This window comes from Carya illinoinensis, chromosome 3, assembly GCF_018687715.1.
Source record: "Carya illinoinensis cultivar Pawnee chromosome 3, C.illinoinensisPawnee_v1, whole genome shotgun sequence".
NCBI lineage: Eukaryota > Viridiplantae > Streptophyta > Magnoliopsida > Fagales > Juglandaceae > Carya > Carya illinoinensis.
This window is the reverse complement of record NC_056754.1, coordinates 19,222,393-19,243,940: the sequence shown is the minus strand read 5'-3', so window position 1 is coordinate 19,243,940 and position 21,548 is coordinate 19,222,393. Positions and strand designations below refer to the sequence as shown.

The 21,548-nt window shown below is 37.9% G+C and overlaps 1 protein-coding gene across 1 annotated transcript; it reads left to right on the top strand.

Moving 5' to 3' along the window:
* Positions 1-1,996: 1,996 nt before the first annotated feature.
* On the top strand, positions 1,997-21,208 carry LOC122303650 (RNA cytosine-C(5)-methyltransferase NSUN2-like). Its single transcript, XM_043115519.1, has 15 exons — positions 1,997-2,326; positions 2,584-2,672; positions 3,249-3,315; positions 3,426-3,538; positions 4,624-4,690; positions 4,822-4,870; positions 5,099-5,184; positions 5,437-5,702; positions 5,818-5,873; positions 15,830-15,915; positions 17,412-17,504; positions 18,522-18,849; positions 19,215-19,747; positions 20,391-20,625; positions 20,740-21,208. The coding sequence occupies exons 1-15, from the start codon at positions 2,138-2,140 to the stop codon at positions 21,003-21,005; spliced, it is 2,523 nt and encodes an 840-aa protein (XP_042971453.1). The 5' UTR covers positions 1,997-2,137; the 3' UTR covers positions 21,006-21,208.
* The last annotated feature ends 340 nt before the right edge of the window (positions 21,209-21,548 follow it).

The following is a 21,548-nucleotide window of genomic DNA, read 5'->3' as shown; positions in this document are numbered from 1 at the left end:
ACAGAGAGCAACTTGATGAAGATGAACAAAAATGTTTGAAGCCACTCAGATTGGCGCGAGATGAATGAAATACCAATGAGAACAACAATCGATTGATGGTCTGGTCTGGAGGAAGTCAGTGGTTTTCGACTTAGGGTTTTCAAATTTTGCAAGCTTAGGGTTTTTGAATTTTGCATTTGGGGTTTTTCGAATTGAGTTTTGCTAGGTACAAGCAAGTTTGTACACTGATTCGCGCACCGATGATCTTTTTTATTTAAAAAAAATATAAAAAACTTTTGAGAGAAGAATAAAATCTTCTATTTCATGAAAATTATTTTCGTTTTCAATCCACATCGTTTTATTAAACATATGCATTACATATCAATATCGGTACATGAATTGGTTAATAAACTCTACTTGCAAGAAAATTTTTCCTTTCAAATTTCTCCTTCAGTGATGGGTGATTTTGTCTCTGTAGTGAAGGAGATGCATGTGAGTTGCACATGGAAGATATTTCCGTTTAATTTAATGCTGCTATAGAAGGAAAGTGAGAATTGAGAAGTTTTGAAAGCAAGTGGATCCACTTTGATGCAATTATTAGTTTTGGAGGTATATTGTGAATTGAGTGAAAATTTGAGAGGCAAAGTGCAATTAACCCAGGAAATTAATTAAGACAATTGTATTGGGAAATTGTAATGAAAGTAGAAAATACATGTTGATCGATTCACGCTAATTCCTTATCGAAGTTCCAAAATTTATGTTTTACCGTTTGACAAATATATGAAAATTGGTACAAAAAGTGGAATAAACATAAGATTTTACCCTAGAAGCAATCTTATCATTCCACCAGGTCGAATATATATAAAAATCAATTAATAAAAAAATTTATGTTTTTAAACGTGATCCACAACATCTCCAAAGAAAATAATAAGACTACCTATTAATAAAAACTATCAATATTTTTAAACTTTTTATCTATAATAAAATCAATATTACAAACCCAACAATAACCAAAATAAACATAGACCCAGAATTACAATCCCAACTAGGGGTGTAAGCTGGTCGGTCCAGATCGGAAAAACTAACTAGACTGGACCGGAACAAACTTTAGACCGGTCGGTCTCGGTCCCATAAATTGTGGACCGAGACCACTCGGTTCGGTCTCAGGGTCTATAAATTTTAGATTGGACCAGACCGAATGGACCAAACTCCTATATATATATTTTAAAAATATTTTTAATAATTTAATATCTTATTTTTATAAAGTAATTATATAAGTGAATTATGTAATTTTCATCTAATTTATTATCATTGACCATATAAAATATTTTTTTAATGAGGTAGTTACATAATTTATATTAATTATTCACTTCATTTTAATTTTTTAATTTAAATAATTTTTTATTAATTTATTTTAAAAAAATTTAAGGAAATAATTAGACCATATCGAACAGATCGACTAGATCGATCCTTATGAATGTTCAGTTTGCGAAAAATTATGGACTGAAAATTTCGGTCCATCACCCCCTGATTGGACTAGACCGATTTACACCCCTAATTCCAAAAATAATAATATAATTTTATAAAAAAATAAAAATATAAGCATGTTAAAAAAAAACTAATATTACAATCCAATAATAATAAAATTATAATTTTAAAATAAAATTTAAACATGTTATTACAGGTTAATTTTAAATTAAGCGAGTTGATCTGTTTATTAATTATATTTTAACGGATCAACTCGTTTTAACTTAAACTCAATTATATCAATCTTAATCTCACTAATTTTGTATTATATTCGTATAGAATTTAAAGAACGTATCACGTATTCTCCTTTCTAATTATCGGCCACGTATGTTACTCCACGGCTTTTACAATATGGTATTTATCAAGGGCTAGATTAATGGCGTTGGGTTGGCCCAAGACTTCTATTGTCGGCATCGTTTGGGTTATGGTTCTTCAACTAAGCCCAACCAAACCAAAGCCTAACTCAAACCTAGCGAAGCTCACATTTACCAATAAGATGGGAGCAGAAGCCTGACTCGAGAGTCGAGTGCGAAGATCCGACTCCAACTCGAACCCAGTTCTTGTTTACGACCCCTGCTCCACAACGCAGTTCTTTTCACAAAGCCAGCAGCAGTAACGCAGTGTGTCGAAAATGGGAGGTAGAGGAAGATCTCGAACCCAGAGAAGGCATTTTAAGGAGAACAGAGAGAACGTTTGGAAGCGCCCCAAATCCGATCCTTCCTCTGAAAACAACAACAGCAACAGCAGCAGCAGCAATAATGAGAATTCGTATTGGCAGCCCTTCGCCACCCAAAACCCTGCCTTTGATGAATACTATAAGGTACTTTTACTCTATAGACTTGATGAGTATTTCTCATACACTCAAACGGGTTCTGGCTGTTATCTCATGTATGAATTTTGTTCTTTATTTTTTGGTGTGTTTCATGGATTATTTTGCCCATTTGATATTATACTTACTCAATTGAGTTCAGAATATTATGCTATATTATTAATGTTCTTCTTTGCTATATTCTTAATGTTCTTCTATTTTTGTGGGAATACGAACTTGTGGTTTTTTACTTCTTTTGGTGATATTAGGAGCAAGGGATTGTGTCCCCTGAGGAGTGGGACTCCTTCATGCAAGTTCTTCGAAAACCATTGCCTGCTGCTTTTAGAATCAATTCAAGGTAATGTTACAATTGGCGCGTTTTGATATCCTATTCTATTGAAATGGCCTTTGGCGTGATCTTATCAGAAAATGGAGAGATGGAACTCCTGTAGACGTCTAGCTGTGCTCTTTTAAGCATTTGTTTTAGTAGAAAGAATGAATTGTAGACAATGTTTGGAAGGAGCCAAAAACAAGTAGGCGGTAACGAATGTAAGCAAGCAACTTCCACTTAAACCCTTAAAAGCGTAAACTTTAGGTAAAAATATTTTCCCTCTCCCTTTTAAAAGAAATATATAAAAATATATAATAAGATATATATTATATAATAGAAGAGTGGCTTATGGATTGTTCGGTATTTCCTCAATTCTTTGCCGTAGAAGATAAACTTCCCTATTACAGAAAATATAATCTTTGAAATTCATAGGTGCTAATGGCATGAGGACTCCTGTGACTAATGAAATTGAAACAATCAGAAACTGGCCTTTTCCCTTTTTCTGTGTAATTTAAAATATATTTGGAATTGTATTTTATTTCCCAAGATTCCAATAGATTTAATTTGACGATCACATATCTTTTGTACTTTCATTTTTTGCAGTAGCCAGTTTTGTTCCGACATTCGATCACAGTTAGAGAATGACTTCATGAAATCTCTTCAGGCTGAGGTAAGATACATAATTAACTTAGCAATTGTAGTTTAGTTATGATCTTGATGCCGGCATTGTTCATAATTTGTGACAAGCTCTTGTGTTTCTTTCGCTTTCATTGTTTTAAGGTCACTGATGGTGAAGCGGAGGCTATTAGACCATTGCCTTGGTACCCTGAGAATCTCGCTTGGCATTCAAATTTTTCCCGCATGCAGTTGAGGAAGAACCAAACACTTGAGAGGTCAATCATGCTTTGTGTGATGATATATGTTAGTGTAACCGAGTAAATTGCATGTGTAGATTGCCGGTTGTGTCGCATACCTTATATATTAAATTTGATTCCAGAATTTTTGTGGTGACCCCAAATGGAACCCAACTAAAGTCAAGGTTTGAAGATGCCACTAAAAAGTTAATGTAATAATACCTTAGTTGTGATCCCTTATTGAGGGATCATCAAGGTTAAAGGGATGACCATTCTGAAATTCTCATATTTTTTTCACTTATCATATAATCACACATTTGGTCATTCCCATCAAACTAGATAAAACTATGCAGAAGTAAATATTCATATAGTAACATATACCCCGTTGTAAGTGTTGGAATTCTAGACCAACCATATTAAGTTGAACCAAACATAGAGAAGAAGTTTAAGAGACTATTCTGCAAAGGGCCCAAACCAAACATTTGCTCTAGCTTGGGAATCCTTCCAGTTAGCTAACTTTCTTTATCCAACAGGCTACAACTATTGTCATGGCCGTGGTTCAGTGAACATGGGCCATTTAAGGGGATAATAGGAAAAGTAGGGGTGGGTTTTACCCCTCAGTATGCCAATTTACCAATGCCACTGTGTGAAGAAGGGTGAAATGCAGGAATATAACACCCATGATGATATAAAACAACAAGGGCATCATAGCGTGCATCTTTTAAATAAGGTAAAACGCATAAGTCAAAACACTTATTTCTCAAATGCTAACACACAAGTAAAAGAGCACGTAGAATCATCTATATAGGAAGTTGCATCATCAAGCCAACAATATAAATCATAGGAGGGCGTTAGTACACACACTATATGATCTTAAGAGTGAAGAAAATAGGAGGGACAACATGAATAAAGATTTTAGAAGATAACAAAGAGAGATGCTTACCAAAATTTTAGAAAAACAAAGAATTTAAGAGTTTACCTACCCATTCTAGAGAGCACAATGAAGACAACAAAGAGTTTAGAAGAATAAAAGACTTCTGACTATATGCAATATGTACCTGCTTTTTATCCTGGATTTCAGCCCGTATGTCTGTTCACATTCTGCTATGACGTGAATTTTCCAGGTTCCATGAGTTCTTAAAGCTTGAAAATGAAATTGGAAATATCACAAGACAGGAGGCTGTCAGCATGGTAAGCCAACATTGTACACACTCTGTCACTCCTGAAGTTTATGTACTGATGTTTGTAAAAGATTTTAAAAATCTCTCTGCATTTTGGATGCATTTATTTCGTTAATGGTTATATATTTACTTGTGATGCAGGTGCCTCCTCTCTTCCTGGATGTAAACTCATATCATTTTGTACTCGACAGTAAGCAACTTATTGTGCATTAAAAAAATTCTCTTTAAACCTTCCTTTGTCTTGTAATATCTTATTTTCGAAAATCTTTTTAACCAAGTTATTTGATTTCTTTGTCTTCACATTCATCAAATGGTTGTTAAAATTGCAGGGAAAAAATAGTTGAAAACCCATTTGACATGTAAGAAAATCGGGATATTTAACCAAGTGTTTTCTGACCAATTATTTGCTTTTGCTTAGTGTGTGCTGCACCAGGATCAAAAACATTCCAACTGCTTGAGATTATACACAGATCAGCCAAAGAAGGATCACTGCCTGATGGATTGGTTTGTATCCGTTAATCATTCCCATTTTATACTGTTTACTACTGATTTTATATTTGTATAGTCTGTGCTCTTTGCTCTTTTTATTTAGCTTGGCTATCTTGGTCCATTGATACAATTTGAACTTCTCAATGAAGTCCTTGAGCTACGCCTGTTTTATTCTAAATAAAGTCCTTGTTTTGCTGATAAAAAAAATTTGAACTTCTTCTTGCTCTGCTAATTCTGGTTTTGAAATTGATTTCTTCATTCTTTCAGGTTGTTGCAAACGATCTTGACGTCCAAAGATGTAATCTTCTCATCCACCAAACAAAAAGAATGTGCACTGCCAATCTGATAGTCACAAATCATGAAGCTCAACACTTTCCTGGCTGCCATTCAAACAGAAATTGCTCTAGTTCTTCTGAAAATACAATGGGATTTCATCCGAGTGTTAGTCAACTTATCTTTGATCGTGTCTTATGTGATGTTCCCTGCAGTGGAGATGGTACCCTTCGCAAGGCTCCCGATATCTGGAGGAAATGGTCGTGTGTTTTTCCCTTTATCTACCTTTTGTTTCTTTGTTTCTTGAATTTTATAACTCCATTTCTGTTTTTACCTTTCTTTCATGGTGGATAAGATTTTATTTTCTTAGTACAGGAGTCCAGGATTGGGCAATGGGCTCCATAACCTCCAAGTTCAGATCGCCATTCGAGGTAACCTTTGATCGAAAACTTTAAATCAGAAATCCTCTTTATTGTATGCCACAATGCTTGTTTGGATTATATGATTTTTTAGTCTTTTTGAGTTTTATTTTGTTGTACTAACTAGCTGATTATGCTTATTAACAATTACTAGATATATTTGTGCATATTTTTTAAGAACTTTACTCATCTAGGTGGACTCCATCATGTTAGATGGGCTGGAAGCCTTTTTTCCTAACTTGGTAGGGGCCTGAAGTTTAAATTTTCATTTTAAAATTTTCATAGCGTGTATACTTCTTGTGTACTTGGGCTATGCCTATTTGCTTGGAATAAAATTCTCTTATTAACTTAAAAAAAAAAAATCCATAGTGTCCAATTGGATCCATTTTCTTAAGTTATATTTTATGAACACATGATGGAATGAAAGTTAATGATGATAGTGGCTCTGGTGGGATTTGGAATGGAGGAGAGGGAGACGGAGAGGAAGATAGACAATTTTTTTTTTTTTTTTTTTTTTTTTTTTTTTAAGGTAAGCATATAATTTAATATAATTTGCAATTGTTGACATGGTATGGCAATGTGGCCATTTCACTGCACAGGTACTATTAACATGCCACCTTGATTTTCCTTCCCCCCCGACGAAGGACCAAAAGTATATTTCAGTCTAACTTATACCATACTTGTATATTTATGGTATTTTAATTCTATTTTATTATAGTATGTATTAATGATCAAACTGGTTTGAGCAGTGACTTTGTGAATCAACTATCTTTTTGGCTCAGTTATTTAGTTTTAAATCTTCTTCTTCTTCTTTTTTTTTTTTTTTTTGAAGTAAACGATTTTATTAATGATAGGCATAGCCCAAGTACACAAGGAGGTATACAAGAGATAAGACCTATTTACGTCGTAGTGCTAGCAACAAGAAAATCATGAAAATCAAGGCCCGCAATGGCTCATAGAAATAAAGTTCTAAGTTCCTCTAGTGTAGGCTCCTTATCTTCAAATGTCTTGTTATTATGCTTCTGCCATAGGCACCGCATAATACAAATCGGGACCATCTTCCGCACAACTTTGATTTTTGGATCACCTCTTGGAAGTATCTAGTTCACCAAAAGCTCAACAACAGTAGCGGGCATTACCCGAGCTAACTCTATGCGGCCAAACACTTCAAACCACAACGCTTGGGCAATCTCACAATGTAGTAATCACCGTCTCCCCGGATTTCTTACACATGCAGTACCAATCTAATATAATCACCTTGTGCTTCCTTAGGTTATCTGTTGTTAAAATCTTACCCATGGAAGCTATCCAAATAAAGAAAGCCTCTTTGGGGGGGTGCTTTATTTCGCCAAATTCTTATCGATGGGAATTGATTATTCGGCATGTGTGAGGGACTTATAGAAGTAACGAATTGAGAATGTACCTTTAGCTGTTGGTACCCACCACAACCTGTCAGGTCGTTGTCCATTTGGTTTCACAGAGTCCTCGAAGCTGCCAACTTCCCAATCTTGTGTTGCCCTACTAAAGGTGATATTCCATGGACTTGGTCGCTAGTACCATGAGGTCCGCCACTGAACCTTCTTGTTTACATGCAACCTGGAAAACTGAAGGAAATGAGTCCTTTAGGGCATTATTTCCACACCATATGTTACTCCAAAATTTTATTTTGGAGCCCACTCCCACCCCAAGTTTGGTATGGTGAGTGAAGAACCCCCACCCTTGCCTAATGTGCTTACACACTCCCACTCCATAAACCCCATTCACCCCTCTAGTACACAAACCACCCCAAAAACTTCCATATTTGCAACCAACCACCAACTTCCCTACGGCTTCCGGCTCCCTAGTATATCTCCATAACCATTTGTAAGGCCCGATTGAAAATTCTCAAATTTCTAATTCCCAACCCACCAAAGGAAATAGGTGTGCATATATTGTCCCAACTGACTAGATGGAATTTGAATTTAACTCCCATGTCGCTTAATAAGAAATCAAGGTAAAGTTTATCAATCCGGGCCCCCATGCTAGCTGGAATTGGGAAAAAAAGATAGAAAATATGTTGGTAAGTAAGAAAGAGTACTCTTAATTAAGGTAACTCGGCCACCTTTCGACAAATACAACCTCTTCCACCCTGCCAATCTTCTTTTTATCTTTTCAATCACTGAGTCCCATATTGAAATAGCCTTGGGGCAGCCCCCAGCGGAAGACCAAGGTATTCTATGGGAAGAGAGGAAACCTTACATCCAAGCATGTTAGCCAATTGCCGAATGTTGCTAACACTCCTAGCTAGCACTAGCTCTGATTTATTAAAGTTCACTTTCAAACCAGAAATTGCTTCAAAGTAGAGTAGAAGTGCCTTAAGTGCCTGTACCTGGTGTTGGTCTGCCTCACAAAATACTAAAGTGTCATATGCAAATAACAAGTAAGAAATGTTAATAAGACCCCTATTGGGGTCGCCAACCAAGAAGCAAGTGACAAAGCTATTCATAACCAAAGCCGATAGCATCCAGCTCAACGCCTCCATAATAATGATGAAGAGAAGTGGGGATAGTGGATTCTCTTGTCTTAAGCCTCGAGAACTGCTAAAGAAGCCAACTGGACTGCCATTTATCAAAACTAAGAATCTTGCCGTTGAGATGCACCATCTGATCCACGAACACCACTTCTCCCCAATTCCGCATCTCCCTAGCAAATAAAGTAGGAAATCCCAGTTTACATGATTATAGGCCTTCTCCATATTCAGCTTACGTAGGATCCATTTGATGTTGGATTTTATTCTGCTATCCAAACATTCATTGGCGATAAGAACTGAATCCAAAATTTGTCTGCCCCTTACAAATGCATTTTGTGGTTGACTAATGATCTTACCCAATACCTCCCCTAAATGATTAGCAAGCACCTTGGAGATAATCTTGTATACCCCATTGACAAGGCTTATGGCCTGAAATCTTTTACCTCCGATGCACCAATCTTCTTAGGAATCAAAGCAATAAAAGTGGCATTTAGGTTTTTCTCAAAATTTCCAGCTGGGAACAGTTCTTGGAACACACATTATATCCTCTTTCACCACCTCTCAACATGTTTGGAAAAATCCCATGGAAAAACTATTCGGACTTCGTGCTGTGTCTTTGACCATTTTTCTTATACACCATAGACCTCTGCCTCCTCAAAAGGCCTCTCCAACCAAGATGCTTGCTGCGGCTCAATAGATTGAAAACCAAATCCATCAAGCTTTGGCCTCCACCCCTCTTGCTTTGTAAGCAGCTGTTCAAAAAAAATCAACAACATGTTCCCTAATCACGGGGGCCTCCATGCAATTTACACCATTGATATTTAGCATATCAAGATATTGGTTCTCCTATGGGAATTAGCTATTCTGTGAAAGAACTTCGTACTTCGGTCTCCTTTTAGCCACAATGCTCTTGATTTTTGGCGCCAAGAGATCTCCTCTAGAGAAATTACCCGTTCAAATTCTAAGACCAACTCTATCTTCCGAGATATCTCTTCTAAAGAGAGGGCCCCATTCTCTTGTATCCACTCTAACTCTTGAATCTTCTCTAGCATGAATTTCTTGTGTTCCCTTATGTCTTAAAAAGATTGAGTATTCCATAGCTTTAAATCATTCTTTAAAGCTTTAAGTTTACCTGCAAGACTTATCAAAAAAAAGTTTACCTTCAAGGGGATAACTAGGAGTGTCATGAAACTGATATGAGGACCACCACGAAACTAGTTTTAAATCTTGATCCAATCTTGTCAGAAATTGCAACTAAAATAAAATAAAATAAAAAGACTCGGATGTTGTCCTAAGCTAAAATGGTGTTTTTCTTGAAATGTTGATGTGAATTTGTGTCTAAGGGAGATATGGAAAGAATCAACCCACCCATGTGTAGCCCAAGTGGTAAGGGCAAACTTGTGTGCATGAGCCCCATGTCACGAGTTCGATTCCCCTTGGGATCAAACTGCGATTTAAGTGGGAGGCCATGGTGGTGGGTTGCTGCTTTAGTCTCCCCGGGGGTTTAGGTTCCATTGGTGAGTCCTAAGGGCTCTACCGTGGGGCGGTTCCTCTGTCATTAAAAAAAAAAAAAAGGATATGGCAAGAAACAGCTCTACTATATGTTTTGTTACGAGTAAGTCACAGGTTCCCATGGTGCTGATAAGAGGCTAATCTCTTCAAGAGCCCTTCCTTCTTTTATTTAGTCATTACATTACAATGCATGTTGTTGCTTAGACTTAAGTTTTTTGATGGTTCATTGATGGTGTTCAAGAGATGTTTGTTGTATTATATGGAACTTTTTTTTTTATTGTCAACGTACAAACAGTCCATACGGGAGGCTACAGACGGCGCTGCAATAGAGGGAGGCTGGTCAACACTACTAAATAGAGGGAGGCTACATACGGCGCTGTAATCTAAATCCTCAGGCGTAATTTTAGGGGCTCTTCCCGCTCAAACTAGACAATACATAGATATGTAAATATGTTCTATATAAGGGGGATAAATCCTCTGAAAAAGGATCATCGAATTGGAATCCATTTTGACATGGTATCAGAGCTTCCTTGAAATTTTTTTTTTTTCGGTCTATCTCTATTGTTGTGGTCCTACAGAAATTTTTTTTACAGAAATTCTCACCGAGCTACTGCTGAAGCTCTTCAGACTTTCTTTTCAGCACCTCTTCCGAAATCCAACTCTTCAGAAAATTTCGAAATCCAGCTCTTCAGCAACTGAAGCTCTTCAGAATTTTTTTTTCAGCATCTCTTCAGAAATCCAGTTCCCGGTTCTGTTCTGTATCTTTCGGCACCCTCATCTCAACAAGTTCTCAGGCAAGTTCTCGGCACCATTATTTTCGGCACCCTCCTCTCCTCTCGGTTTTGTGTGTTGGCGTTGGGTCTTTTATTTTCGGTCTCAGTCAGTGTTGGGTCTTTTCTTTTCGCTAACTCACTTTCATGTGGCTTGAATTTTGCCGTGCTCACTTTCGGTTGGGTCTAACTCACTTTCGGTCTCAAGTCACTTTCACGTGTTGGGTCTCAGTCTTTGGTCTTTATTTCTCAGTCACATGTTGGGTCTCGGAGTGCTCACTCACTTTTTCAGTCAAGTGTCTCGGTCTTATCCAGCTTGCAGCAAATAATTGTTTATTTGCTGTTCTCGGTCCCACGGTTGCAAAGAAACTCTCACCGCTGTTGCAAGTGTCTCGGTTTATTTGCTGTTCTCGGTCCCACGGTCCCACGGTTGCCAATAATTGTTTATTTTTTTTGCAAAGAAACCTGGTTCTTTAGGTTCAGGTAATAAACTCTCACCGCTCGGTCAAACCCAATATTCTCGGTTGCCTGTCATTCTCAGTTGTTTTTTTTTGGTCGGCCACAATTACTTTATTTCAACTTTCTAGTTTCTTAGCCTTTTAACCGTGGTCTTTTTTTTTTTTTTTTTTTTTTTTTGTGGGTTTGCCGTGGGATATAATTTATTCGTCTTATCTCGGGTTCCATTTAATCTTCTTCTCGGATTTAATTTTTTTTAACATGGACTCCGTACCTGTATGTACTAAGTTTTCGGGAAATAATTATTCTACGTGGGCGTTTCAATTTGAACTTTTTCTTAAAGGAAAAGATCTTTGGGGGCATATTGATGGCACTGATTGTGCATCTAATCCTGATAAATCCAAGGATTGGGATGTGCTTGATGCTCGAATTATGTCTTGGCTTCTTGGCTCAGTTGAGCCACATATTATCACCCACTTACGGTCTCATCGTACCGCTCAATTCATGTGGACTTACTTAAAGAAAGTATATCATCAAGATAATGGTGCTCGTCGTTTTCAGTTAGAGCATACGATTGCCTTGTTTTCTCATGACAGTCGTTCCATTCAAGACTATTATTCGGCCTTTCTGACTCTTTGGAACGAATATTCTGATTTGATTACTGCGGATGTTCTTGTTACCTCTCTTTCCACTATTCAAAGTCTTCACGAGACTCGTCGCCGTGATCAGTTTCTTATGAAACTTCGCCCCGAGTATGAATCTGTTCGATCTTCTCTGCTGAATCGCTCGCCTGTTCCTTCTCTTGATGTTTGCTTTGGTGAGTTACCTCGTGAAGAACAAAGGCTCAGTACTCAAGCTTCTCTGGAACACTCTCATGGAAGTTCAGGGTTCCCTCCTATGGCTTATGCTGCTCAACGACGAGGACCGCCTGTTCATTCTCGCACCTTACAGTGTTTCTGCTGCAAGGAATACGGGCATATTGCTGCTAATTGTCCTAAGAAATACTGTTCTTATTGCAAGAAGAAGGGTCACATTATCAAAGACTGTCGTATACGTCCCCAGAATCGTCAGGCTCAAGCATTTCAAACTTCTGTAGCACATGGCTCTTCCTCAGGTGCTTCCTCCGATCTTGCACCTCCTGCAACAAATTACTGTACACTAGAAATGGTGCAACAAATGCTGATTTCGGCATTATCTGCAATGGGGTTTCAAGGTAAAAATACAACTAAACTCTGGTATGTAGACTTGGGTGCTTCTAATCATATGACGAATACTCCTACTGCTCTATGTCATGTTCGGCCCTATGCTGGTCAATCTGCCATTCAGACTGCCAATGGTAGTGCCTTGCCAATAGCTGCTATCGGAGATGCCTCTCCTCAATTTACTGATGTGTTTCTTGCTCCTCAACTTTCCACAAATCTTATTTCTGTTGGTCAATTAGTTGATAACAACTGTGCTGTTCACTTTTCTGGTGATGGATGTGTTGTGCAGGACCAGGTAACGGGGAAGCCGATCGCGAAGGGACCTAAAGTGGGGCGTTTATTTCCACTATTTTTACCTGTTCCACTACTTTCTTCAGTTTCGTCTATTAAGTCCTTTACTTGTCATAATGTTCCAACTCTGAGTATGATGTGGCATCGTCGTTTAGGTCATCCCAATGCTCAGATTTTATCTCATGTATTGCACTCGGGTTTTCTTGATAACGAAGAACGTTCTTCTTTCTCTTCAATGTGATTCTTGTAAACTTGGTAAAAGTAAAATTCTTCCATTTCCGTTACACGCTAGTAGAGCTTCTCACTGCTTTGATCTTATCCATAGTGATGTCTGGGGACCTTCCCCTGTTAGTTCACGTGAAAAATTTAAATATTATGTGACTTTCATTGATGATTATAGCAGATTCACTTGGGTTTATTTTCTTCGCTCTAAATCTGAGGTTTTTCGTACTTTCACTGAGTTTTTTGCGTATATTGACAATCAATTCTCTGCGACTATTAAAACATTACGCACAGATTCTGGTGGTGAATATTTATCTACTGAGTTTCAGGCATTCTTGGCTTCTAAAGGTATTATTCATCAACGTTCATGTCCTGCTACTCCCCAACAAAATGGAGTAGCCAAACGAAAAAATCGTCATCTTCTTGATGTGGTACGTACACTCTTGTTAGAATCATTTGTTCCATCCATGTTCTGGGTCGAGGCTCTGAAAACTGCTACTCACTTGATTAATCGTTTACCTTCCCAAGTCTTACACATGGAGTCTCCCTATTTCTGCTTGTTTGCTAAACAACCTAGTTATGATAATCTTTGTATCTTTGGTTGTGTATGTTTTGTCCATTTACCTCCTCATGAGCGACATAAATTATCTGCTCAATCTGTTAGATGTGCATTCTTGGGATATAATGTGTGTCAAAAGGGATTTGTTTGTTATGATCCCACTTTACATCGTACGCGCATTTCTCGGAATGTATTTTCTTTGAAAATCAACATTTCTTTCCTGTGTCTTCTATACCTTCTTCCTCTACTGTGGTCCTCCCATCTTTTGAATAGCAGTTCTCAGATCTTCATCCAGTCAGCTCCCGTTTTAAACTAGGTATTGTGTATACAAGACGCTCCCACTCACAGTCTCTTCCGGTGGCTCAACCAATATCTGATCCTACCATGCTCCAGGATCAATCAGTTGCAGCACCTTCAGAGCACTTGGTATGTCGCTCTTCTCGAGTATCAGTACCTCCGGATAGGTATGGGTGGTTTGCCTCTGCTCTTACTACTACATTATCCAATTTTGATATTCCCACATGCTACTCACAAGCTGTCAAGCATGATTGTTGGCGACAAGCTATGCAGGAAGAAATTGACGCTTTAGAGGCCAACCACACCTGGGACATTGAGCCATGTCCTCCCACCATTGTTCCTCTGGGTTGCAAATGGGTTTATTCAGTCAAAATCCAATCTGATGGAAGTTTAGATCGTTACAAAGCTCGGCTTGTTGCACTAGGGAATAATCAAGAATATGGTATCAATTATGAAGAGACCTTTGCTCCTGTGGCTGAAATGACTACTGTTCGTATGATTCTAGCTCTTGCTGCTTCCAGTGATTGGCCACTACATCAGATGGATGTTAAGAATGCTTTCCTTCACGGGGATCTTAAAGAGTGTATTTATATGAAGCCACCCCCGGGATTGTTCAGCTCTCCGACTTCACATGTGTGTAAGCTTCGTCGCTCTTTATGGTCTCAAACAGGCTCCGAGGGCTTGGTTTGATAAATTCCGCACAACTTTATTACAATTTTCATTCAAGCAGAGCAAGTATGATACTTCATTGTTTCTTCGGAAATCAGACATAGGTATTGTTGTTCTTTTAGTCTATGTTGATGATATTGTGATCACTGGTTCCGATTCTGTCTTACTTGGCCAGCTCAAGACTCATCTCTTAGAGTCCTTTCATATGAAGGATCTTGGATCTCTCACATATTTTCTTGGTCTTGAGGTGCATCGTAGTCCCTCTGGTATTTCACTCAATCAACATAAGTATGCTAGTGACTTGGTGGCTACAGCTGGTCTACAGGAGGCTACTTCTGTGGATACTCCTATGGAATTAAATGTCAAGCTTCGCAAAGAAGAGGGTGACTTACTTTCTGATCCCAGTTTATATCGAAAGTTGGTGGGTAGCCTTGTTTATCTCACTATTACTAGACCCGACATTTCTTTTGCTGTACAGCAAGTCAGTCAGTTTCTTCAGACTCCTCGTCATCTTCATTTGGCTGCTGTTCGTAGGATCATACGATATGTTAATGGCACTTCTGCTCGTGGTTTATTCTTCCCAGCCGGCAACTCGACTCGTCTGGCTGCTTATAGCGATGCTGATTGGGCTGGTTGTGCGGATACACGTCGCTCCATCACTGGTTGGTGTGTATTCTTAGGTAATGCATTGGTCTCTTGGAAAAGTAAGAAGCAAGACCGAGTTTCTAAGTCATCTACAGAATCTGAATACCGAGTGATGTCTTTAGCTTGTTCTGAAATTATTTGGCTTCGAGGTATGCTTGCTGAGCTAGATTTTTCTGAGACCGATCCCACACCTCTACATGCCGATAATACGAGTGCTATTCAGATCACGGCCAATCCTGTCTATCATGAGCGCACGAAGCATATTGAAGTCGATTGTCACTCTATCCGTGAAGCATTTGAAGCTCGTATTATCACTCTTGCACATGTTTCTACTGAACTCCAAATTGCTGATATTTTCACCAAGGCTCTCACTCGTCATCGACATTGCTTTCTAAGTAGCAAATTGATGCTTGTTGATCTACGGGCATCAATTTGAGGGCGGCTGTCAACGTACAAACAGTCCATACGGGAGGCTACATACGGCGCTGCAATAGAGGGAGGCTGGTCAACACTGCTAAATAGAGGGAGGCTACATACGGCGTTGTAATCTAAATCCTCAGGCGTAATTTTAGGAGCTCTTCCCGCTCAAACTAGACAATACATAGATATGTAAATATGTTCTATATAAGGGGGATAAATCCTCTGAAAAAGGATCATCGAATTGGAATCCATTTTGACATTTATGAGTATTTTTTATTAGATGGAACTTCTAATCATGCCACTTAGTCTTTCCTTTTTAAGTTAATATACAAAGGTCATACTAGTGTCTGTATTTGGGTCTGCACATGCAGTCCAGTGAGTATTCAAAACTTACAAAAACTATGTTGTTTATGCAGGTTTATCCTTGCTTAAAGTTGGTGGCAGAATGGTTTACTCAACTTGTTCAATGAATCCAGTTGAGAATGAAGCTGTGGTTGCTGAGGTAATTATCAATTATTTTTCTACATGAATCCAGCTAGTGAATGAAGCTATGGTTCAATGAACTTGCTCAATTTTTCGTGTGCATGTGCACAAACCCTACCTCTATATCAAGTAACATATCCACTATTTTAACAGCCTACAGGAGATTCTTTTTTTATTTCTATATTTAACTGTCTTATCACTCAAAGATGGTATTAGGAAAAGGTAGAACAGAACTAGTAGGCTGATAGGCTCAAAAGAATAATTTTTTTTTGGGATAAGTAAAGATACCACGTATTATTGTTAAGTGCTGGGGGCACAACCCAAGTGCACTCGGGTTATAGAAAAGAAAATGCCTAATCTGAAAAAAAGAAAAAGAAAAAAGACTAAAGATTCTACGTATGGACAAGTAAATTTTGTGGTCCTGGTCCCTTAGGCTGCTCCTTTAAAATCTTCCCTTGAATGAAGACGCCCGATTACGCCAAGATGTGTTCATTGACAAACGTGTCCTACACTGCTACTGATCTCCTAATGAAATCCTACATAGTGTCTCACCAGCTTATTCATCTCTCCATGACTTGGAATGTTTATGCTATGTCCACATCCTGAAGTACGTTGGTCACAATTCTTTGTTTACAAGTAAAGCCTGTTTGTCACAACGTATTCTCTATATAAAGCAAATCAATTTTGATTCTTGAATAATTATGATTTTATGTATGGACCATTCTCTTCATGATGCCAGCCATTATGGACCAGTTCTGCTTCAACTATAACATTTTCTTCCCTTTAAAAATTATTTTACTTATGTACCATTCCTCTAAACATGAGGTTTGTGCTCATTTTGTGACCAAATTTACATCTAATGATTGTCATGCACTGCCTTCCTGTATCCCTAAAGGAACTCCCCTATCTCAAGACGATTCACGGCACCTCAGCAGTAAATTGAAGAGTAACAACAGCAAGTGTTCGATTTCCTGTCCACTTCCAAATTTCTTAATAACTGGTTTTTACTTTGACTGAGAATTCAGAAAGTTGGTATAAATAAGTAGATGGAGGAGAAAAGATTGGACCATTTGATTTTGAAGCTTGCTTTCTAGTATTTTGGAATATCCTATCTCAATTTTCACTTTCATTCTTTTCTAAGATTGTTAGCACCTTGTGTCTTGAGAAGATCTGATCTGTTTTCCTAAACTCATGTTGCTGTATAACATATGAGATAATTTGTATGTGAATTTTATGCCTGCAACTTTTTGTTCCTACTGTATTTTCTTTTACCTTAACATAAGTGTCGAATTTGGGTCAATTTCGGCTTAATGTGTTGGTAATTGATCTTACCAAGTTGTTTTCTTCTTTAGTCTTTAATTTATATTATTGTCATATTTTTTAATGGTTGGATTCCATTTCTTCTAATGCTTATGCCCTCATGGATGTGGCAACTTTCTTTCTCTACACCAACTGGAGGTAACTGGAGGTTTATTCCTTCGCATAAATTTGGTCACCATTGCTCATTTTCTACAGATTTTGCGGAAGTGTGGAGGGTCTCTTGAACTTGTTGACGTCTCTTGTGAGCTTCCCCAACTTGTTCGTCGGCCAGGCCTCAAAAAATGGAAGGTTATTTCTTGGTGTATAGATTGTGGTTTTTCATTTTTTTTACTAATACAATTACTCTGGGGTATGGATGATGTGTATGAGGCAAGAAAAATCCCTATGGCTGCTCTCAGTCACCTGCAAACTATGTGCATTGTGTTACCCCCAGGAAAATTGGACTGAAAATGTTTGGTTCCTGAGCCATCACATTATCTACTGTTCTACCCAAGCGGGTACTAGTTTTTTGTTCTTTTTGGTCGACACTATTGCTACATTACTTTTGTGTATACTGAAAGTTATCTTAAATATCTATCTCAGACTTGGAGTGGAGAGAAAGTAATGTCTGTTACTTGTAGTAGTAGTAGTAGTAGTACACTGGTTGAAATTAATATTTGGGTTTGGTACAACCAGAACCTCCGGACGTATAACAAAATCAAATTATGACCCTGTAGATGAAAGAAATGGTACAGCTGACTTTGGCGCACCATAGAAGCTTACCTTTCTAATTAAATTGGGAGGACCCCGTATACTGTTTTTCCCGCTTCACTCTTAAGGTCAAAATGCTGTTTCTCTTATTGATTAATGGTGAAACAGGACTTGGTGCCACTTTTTAGTTGACTATTTGGTGGGAATTGACGAAATGCCTGTCAATTTTTCCTACTTGGACCTTTATTTCTTGACTGGAAAATGTTTGTATTGAGTGTATCGGGGTTTAATGTTGAAGTTGTTACTTTTAGCTTACGGGTCATCTATTCTAAAATAAATTGAAGTATTATCAAATTAGGAATTAATGCTATGATAGCGAGTATGTAGTGAGTGACACTCTGCATGACAAATGTCTGGGTTCAAACTGGATATTTTCATGGAAAATGGTATTCTCTATCCAAATCAAAAGCAACAAATTGCTAACCTTGCCCGGTAGCAAGACAATGATATAAAATTTTGGTCAACTTTGTGGAATAAGTTCCAGCATTACACCTTTAGCTGGCTATATGCAGCATACAAGTATATGGTTTTTTATTCCTTCTCCTGGACATGCAGGTGCGTGACAAGGGCACTTGGTTTGTTTCCCACAAAGATGTCCCTAAGTACCGCAGAAGTTTGATTGTTCCTAGCATGTTTCCTTCTGGCAGAATCTATGTGGAGCGAAGTGAGAATAACCCTGATACAGAATTGGGAGAAAAACATGAGAATTGTGGTAATGGAAATTCCAAAGATGGGTTCCATCAGTTAGGGGATCCTGTAGCTGATGATTTAGATGAGGAAGTTTGTAATTTTCCTCTAGAACGTTGCATGAGGATAATGCCTCATGATCAAAACAGTGGAGCATTTTTTATTGCTGTCTTCCACAAACTTTCCGCTCTGCCAGGTAACTTAAGATCTAATCTAACTAATAATACTTCTCATGAGAAGCCAAGACATTCAAGGTATGGGTCATGGTAAACCCAAAGTGACCGCATGCATGTGCTAAACATCCATAGATAAATCCCTTTATTGTGTCTTCTCTGTTCTGTGTTCTCTTTGTGGGTAATAATATTTTTTCTAGTGTCAAATTTTTGGAAAATCAGATGAATGGTTCAATACCCTTTTGCAAATGCATCATGTTTATGATATGCTTTTGCAATAAAGTTTTAAATTTATTATTTATATCCATTTTGGAGTAATTCCTGTTCTCTACATTCTGTTTTAGGGTTCCACATCAAGATGATTACACTGATATTTTTTTGTACACAGCTGTGCAGGAGAAACCACATACTCTGCAAGTAGATAGTGACTTGTCTGCAAAACAATTGAATCAGGTTATTGAAGATACAAATGGGGTGGAGGTTATTTCAGGAGATGGCACAGATGAGAAACATTCAGTAGCCAATTTAGAGGCTGGTACAGATGAACCAGATGAGGCTGCTGTGGAACCTCATCTTTGCATTACAAGTGAAGTGCAGAATTCTGAAGAAGCCCAGGCACTTGATCATAAGGAAATTGATGTGAGGAAAGCTGGAGGTAAAAGAAAGAAGCAAACTCAAGGCAAGTGGAAAGGGGTTGACCCTGTTGTTTTCTTCAAAGATGAAGGCATCATCAATAGCATAAAGTTATTCTATGGTATTGATGGCACCTTTCTATTAAATGGGCACCTAGTCACGAGAAACAACGATACTAACCATGTGAAGAGGATATACTATATTTCAAAGTCAGTTAAGGATGTCCTTGAGCTGAATTTCTCAGTAGGGCAGCAACTTAAGATAACGTCCATCGGCCTGAAGATGTTTGTAAGTATTTCTATATGTCATTGTTACCACGATTATTTAGTATGCCCTAGTTTAAGTTCCCGTTTCAAAGTAACATGCTCATAAAAGGTTTCCTTCTCCCCATCTTATTCTTGAGGGTGTCAATCCTGATTCCTGTGTATGAATTAACTACCTTGTAAGTTAAGAATAGTGCCATTGGACGAGACATAACATATCAGCTACAATTTAACAAGTCAAAGTTTAGTTGGCATACGATTAACAGTACAAATGGTCAAAGTTTATTCTGAAAACGTTTCACTTTAGCCCCAAAAGAGAGAAGAGAATCAATAAGCACTTGCCACCCTGCTTATAATTTCTACCAGGAGTTGAACCATGATCAAATTTGCTTTCACCTATGTTGGGGGTTTTATTGGTGGAGTATCAAAACAAAGACATGGAAAAATAAATGAGAATCCAGTCCATGATCTGGTCCCCCGTTCATATTTATGCCACCAACTAATGAATGGTTTTCTTTTACAAGTACATATTGCCAAATTTCATTTTATTTGCTTGTGATGAGTTTAACTGCACTCCTGTCTAATCCTAGTTGTATTACACGAATAAAGTTCCCTGATAACTGCTATTTTTGTGTAATTGGAGTTTTTTTCACTCTGTTAAAAAACAGGAAAGACAATCATCCAGAGAAGGGAGCTCTGCACCATGTGTGTTCCGGATATCTTCCGAAGGACTGCCACTGATTCTTCCCTATGTCACCAAACAGATACTATATGCATCCCTAGTGGACTTCAAGCATCTTCTGCAATATAAAACTATTAAATTTGCAGATTTTGTTGATTCTGAGTTTGGACAGAAGGCAACAAACCTAATGCTAGGCTGCTGTATTATAGTTCTGAGCAAAGGTATACATTACCATGTTGGCAAGATGATCAGTTCCCATTTACCTGAGTATCTTACATCTTTTTCTTTCTATTTTTTTTTTTTTTTTTTTTTTTTTTTTTTTTTTTTTCCTGCAGGTAGCCGAGCCTCATTAGATTCTACCCAAGTGGATGACTCAACAATAGCCATTGGATGCTGGAAGGGCAGGGCCAGTTTATCTGTAATGGTCAATGCAATTGAGTGCCAAGAACTGCTAGAAAGGCTCTTAATACACATGGATGCTCAAAACGGCTCTTTGGTGCATGAAGAGAAATCTTATGTTAAGGGTGTCGAAGTAGAGGACATGAATGACATAGAAAGGAATGAGGACATGGAGAGTAGCATACTTGCAACCAAGAGTTGAACTAATTTCAAGAAACACATTTTTGTGTTGTATTATAATTAGCTAATCCAATCTTGGATGTTATCATGATTAGTGTGGCAGAGTCCTCCGTTTTGCTACTTTAGAGGAACTCTTTTTTGACAGTGTGGACTCTTAATTTTCCGTACCATATCATGTTAATGCGATTCTTAAGAACAAGAAATTGCGGGTTTGTTTTGCTGAAAGTTAGTCTTTTATGCACACTCCTAGAAACCATGATCATGCATGTGTCTAGGTCGAAGTTTTATATTATAAAAGTTTTTCGATGGCCAGCGAGCATGGACATGAAAATTTGTTTATCAAAAGTATTAAAAAGAAAAAAAACTAGAAAATTCTTGTTGCTTCAAAGTTAAAAGGGTAGAAAAATGACTTCGTGCATCAGAATATGCTCTATGTGACCAAAAGTATCCGAAAAAGGGAGTATACTGCAAAATCATATAGAAGTTGTTACATCATCCACCACGGTGCCGTGTGTCACATTATCAATATTTAATTGGGACCCCACCCGTACAGAATTTTAATAAA

Excerpts from the sequence above, each read along its gene's own strand:
- LOC122303650 (XM_043115519.1), top strand. The coding sequence starts at position 2,138 with ATGGGAGGTAGAGGAAGATCTCGAACCCAGAGAAGGCATTTTAAGGAG. Across the intron at positions 3,316-3,425 it reads TGAAATCTCTTCAGGCTGAG|GTCACTGATGGTGAAGCGGA; the intron begins GTAAGATACATA and ends CATTGTTTTAAG. Across the intron at positions 5,185-5,436 it reads GATCACTGCCTGATGGATTG|GTTGTTGCAAACGATCTTGA; the intron begins GTTTGTATCCGT and ends TCATTCTTTCAG.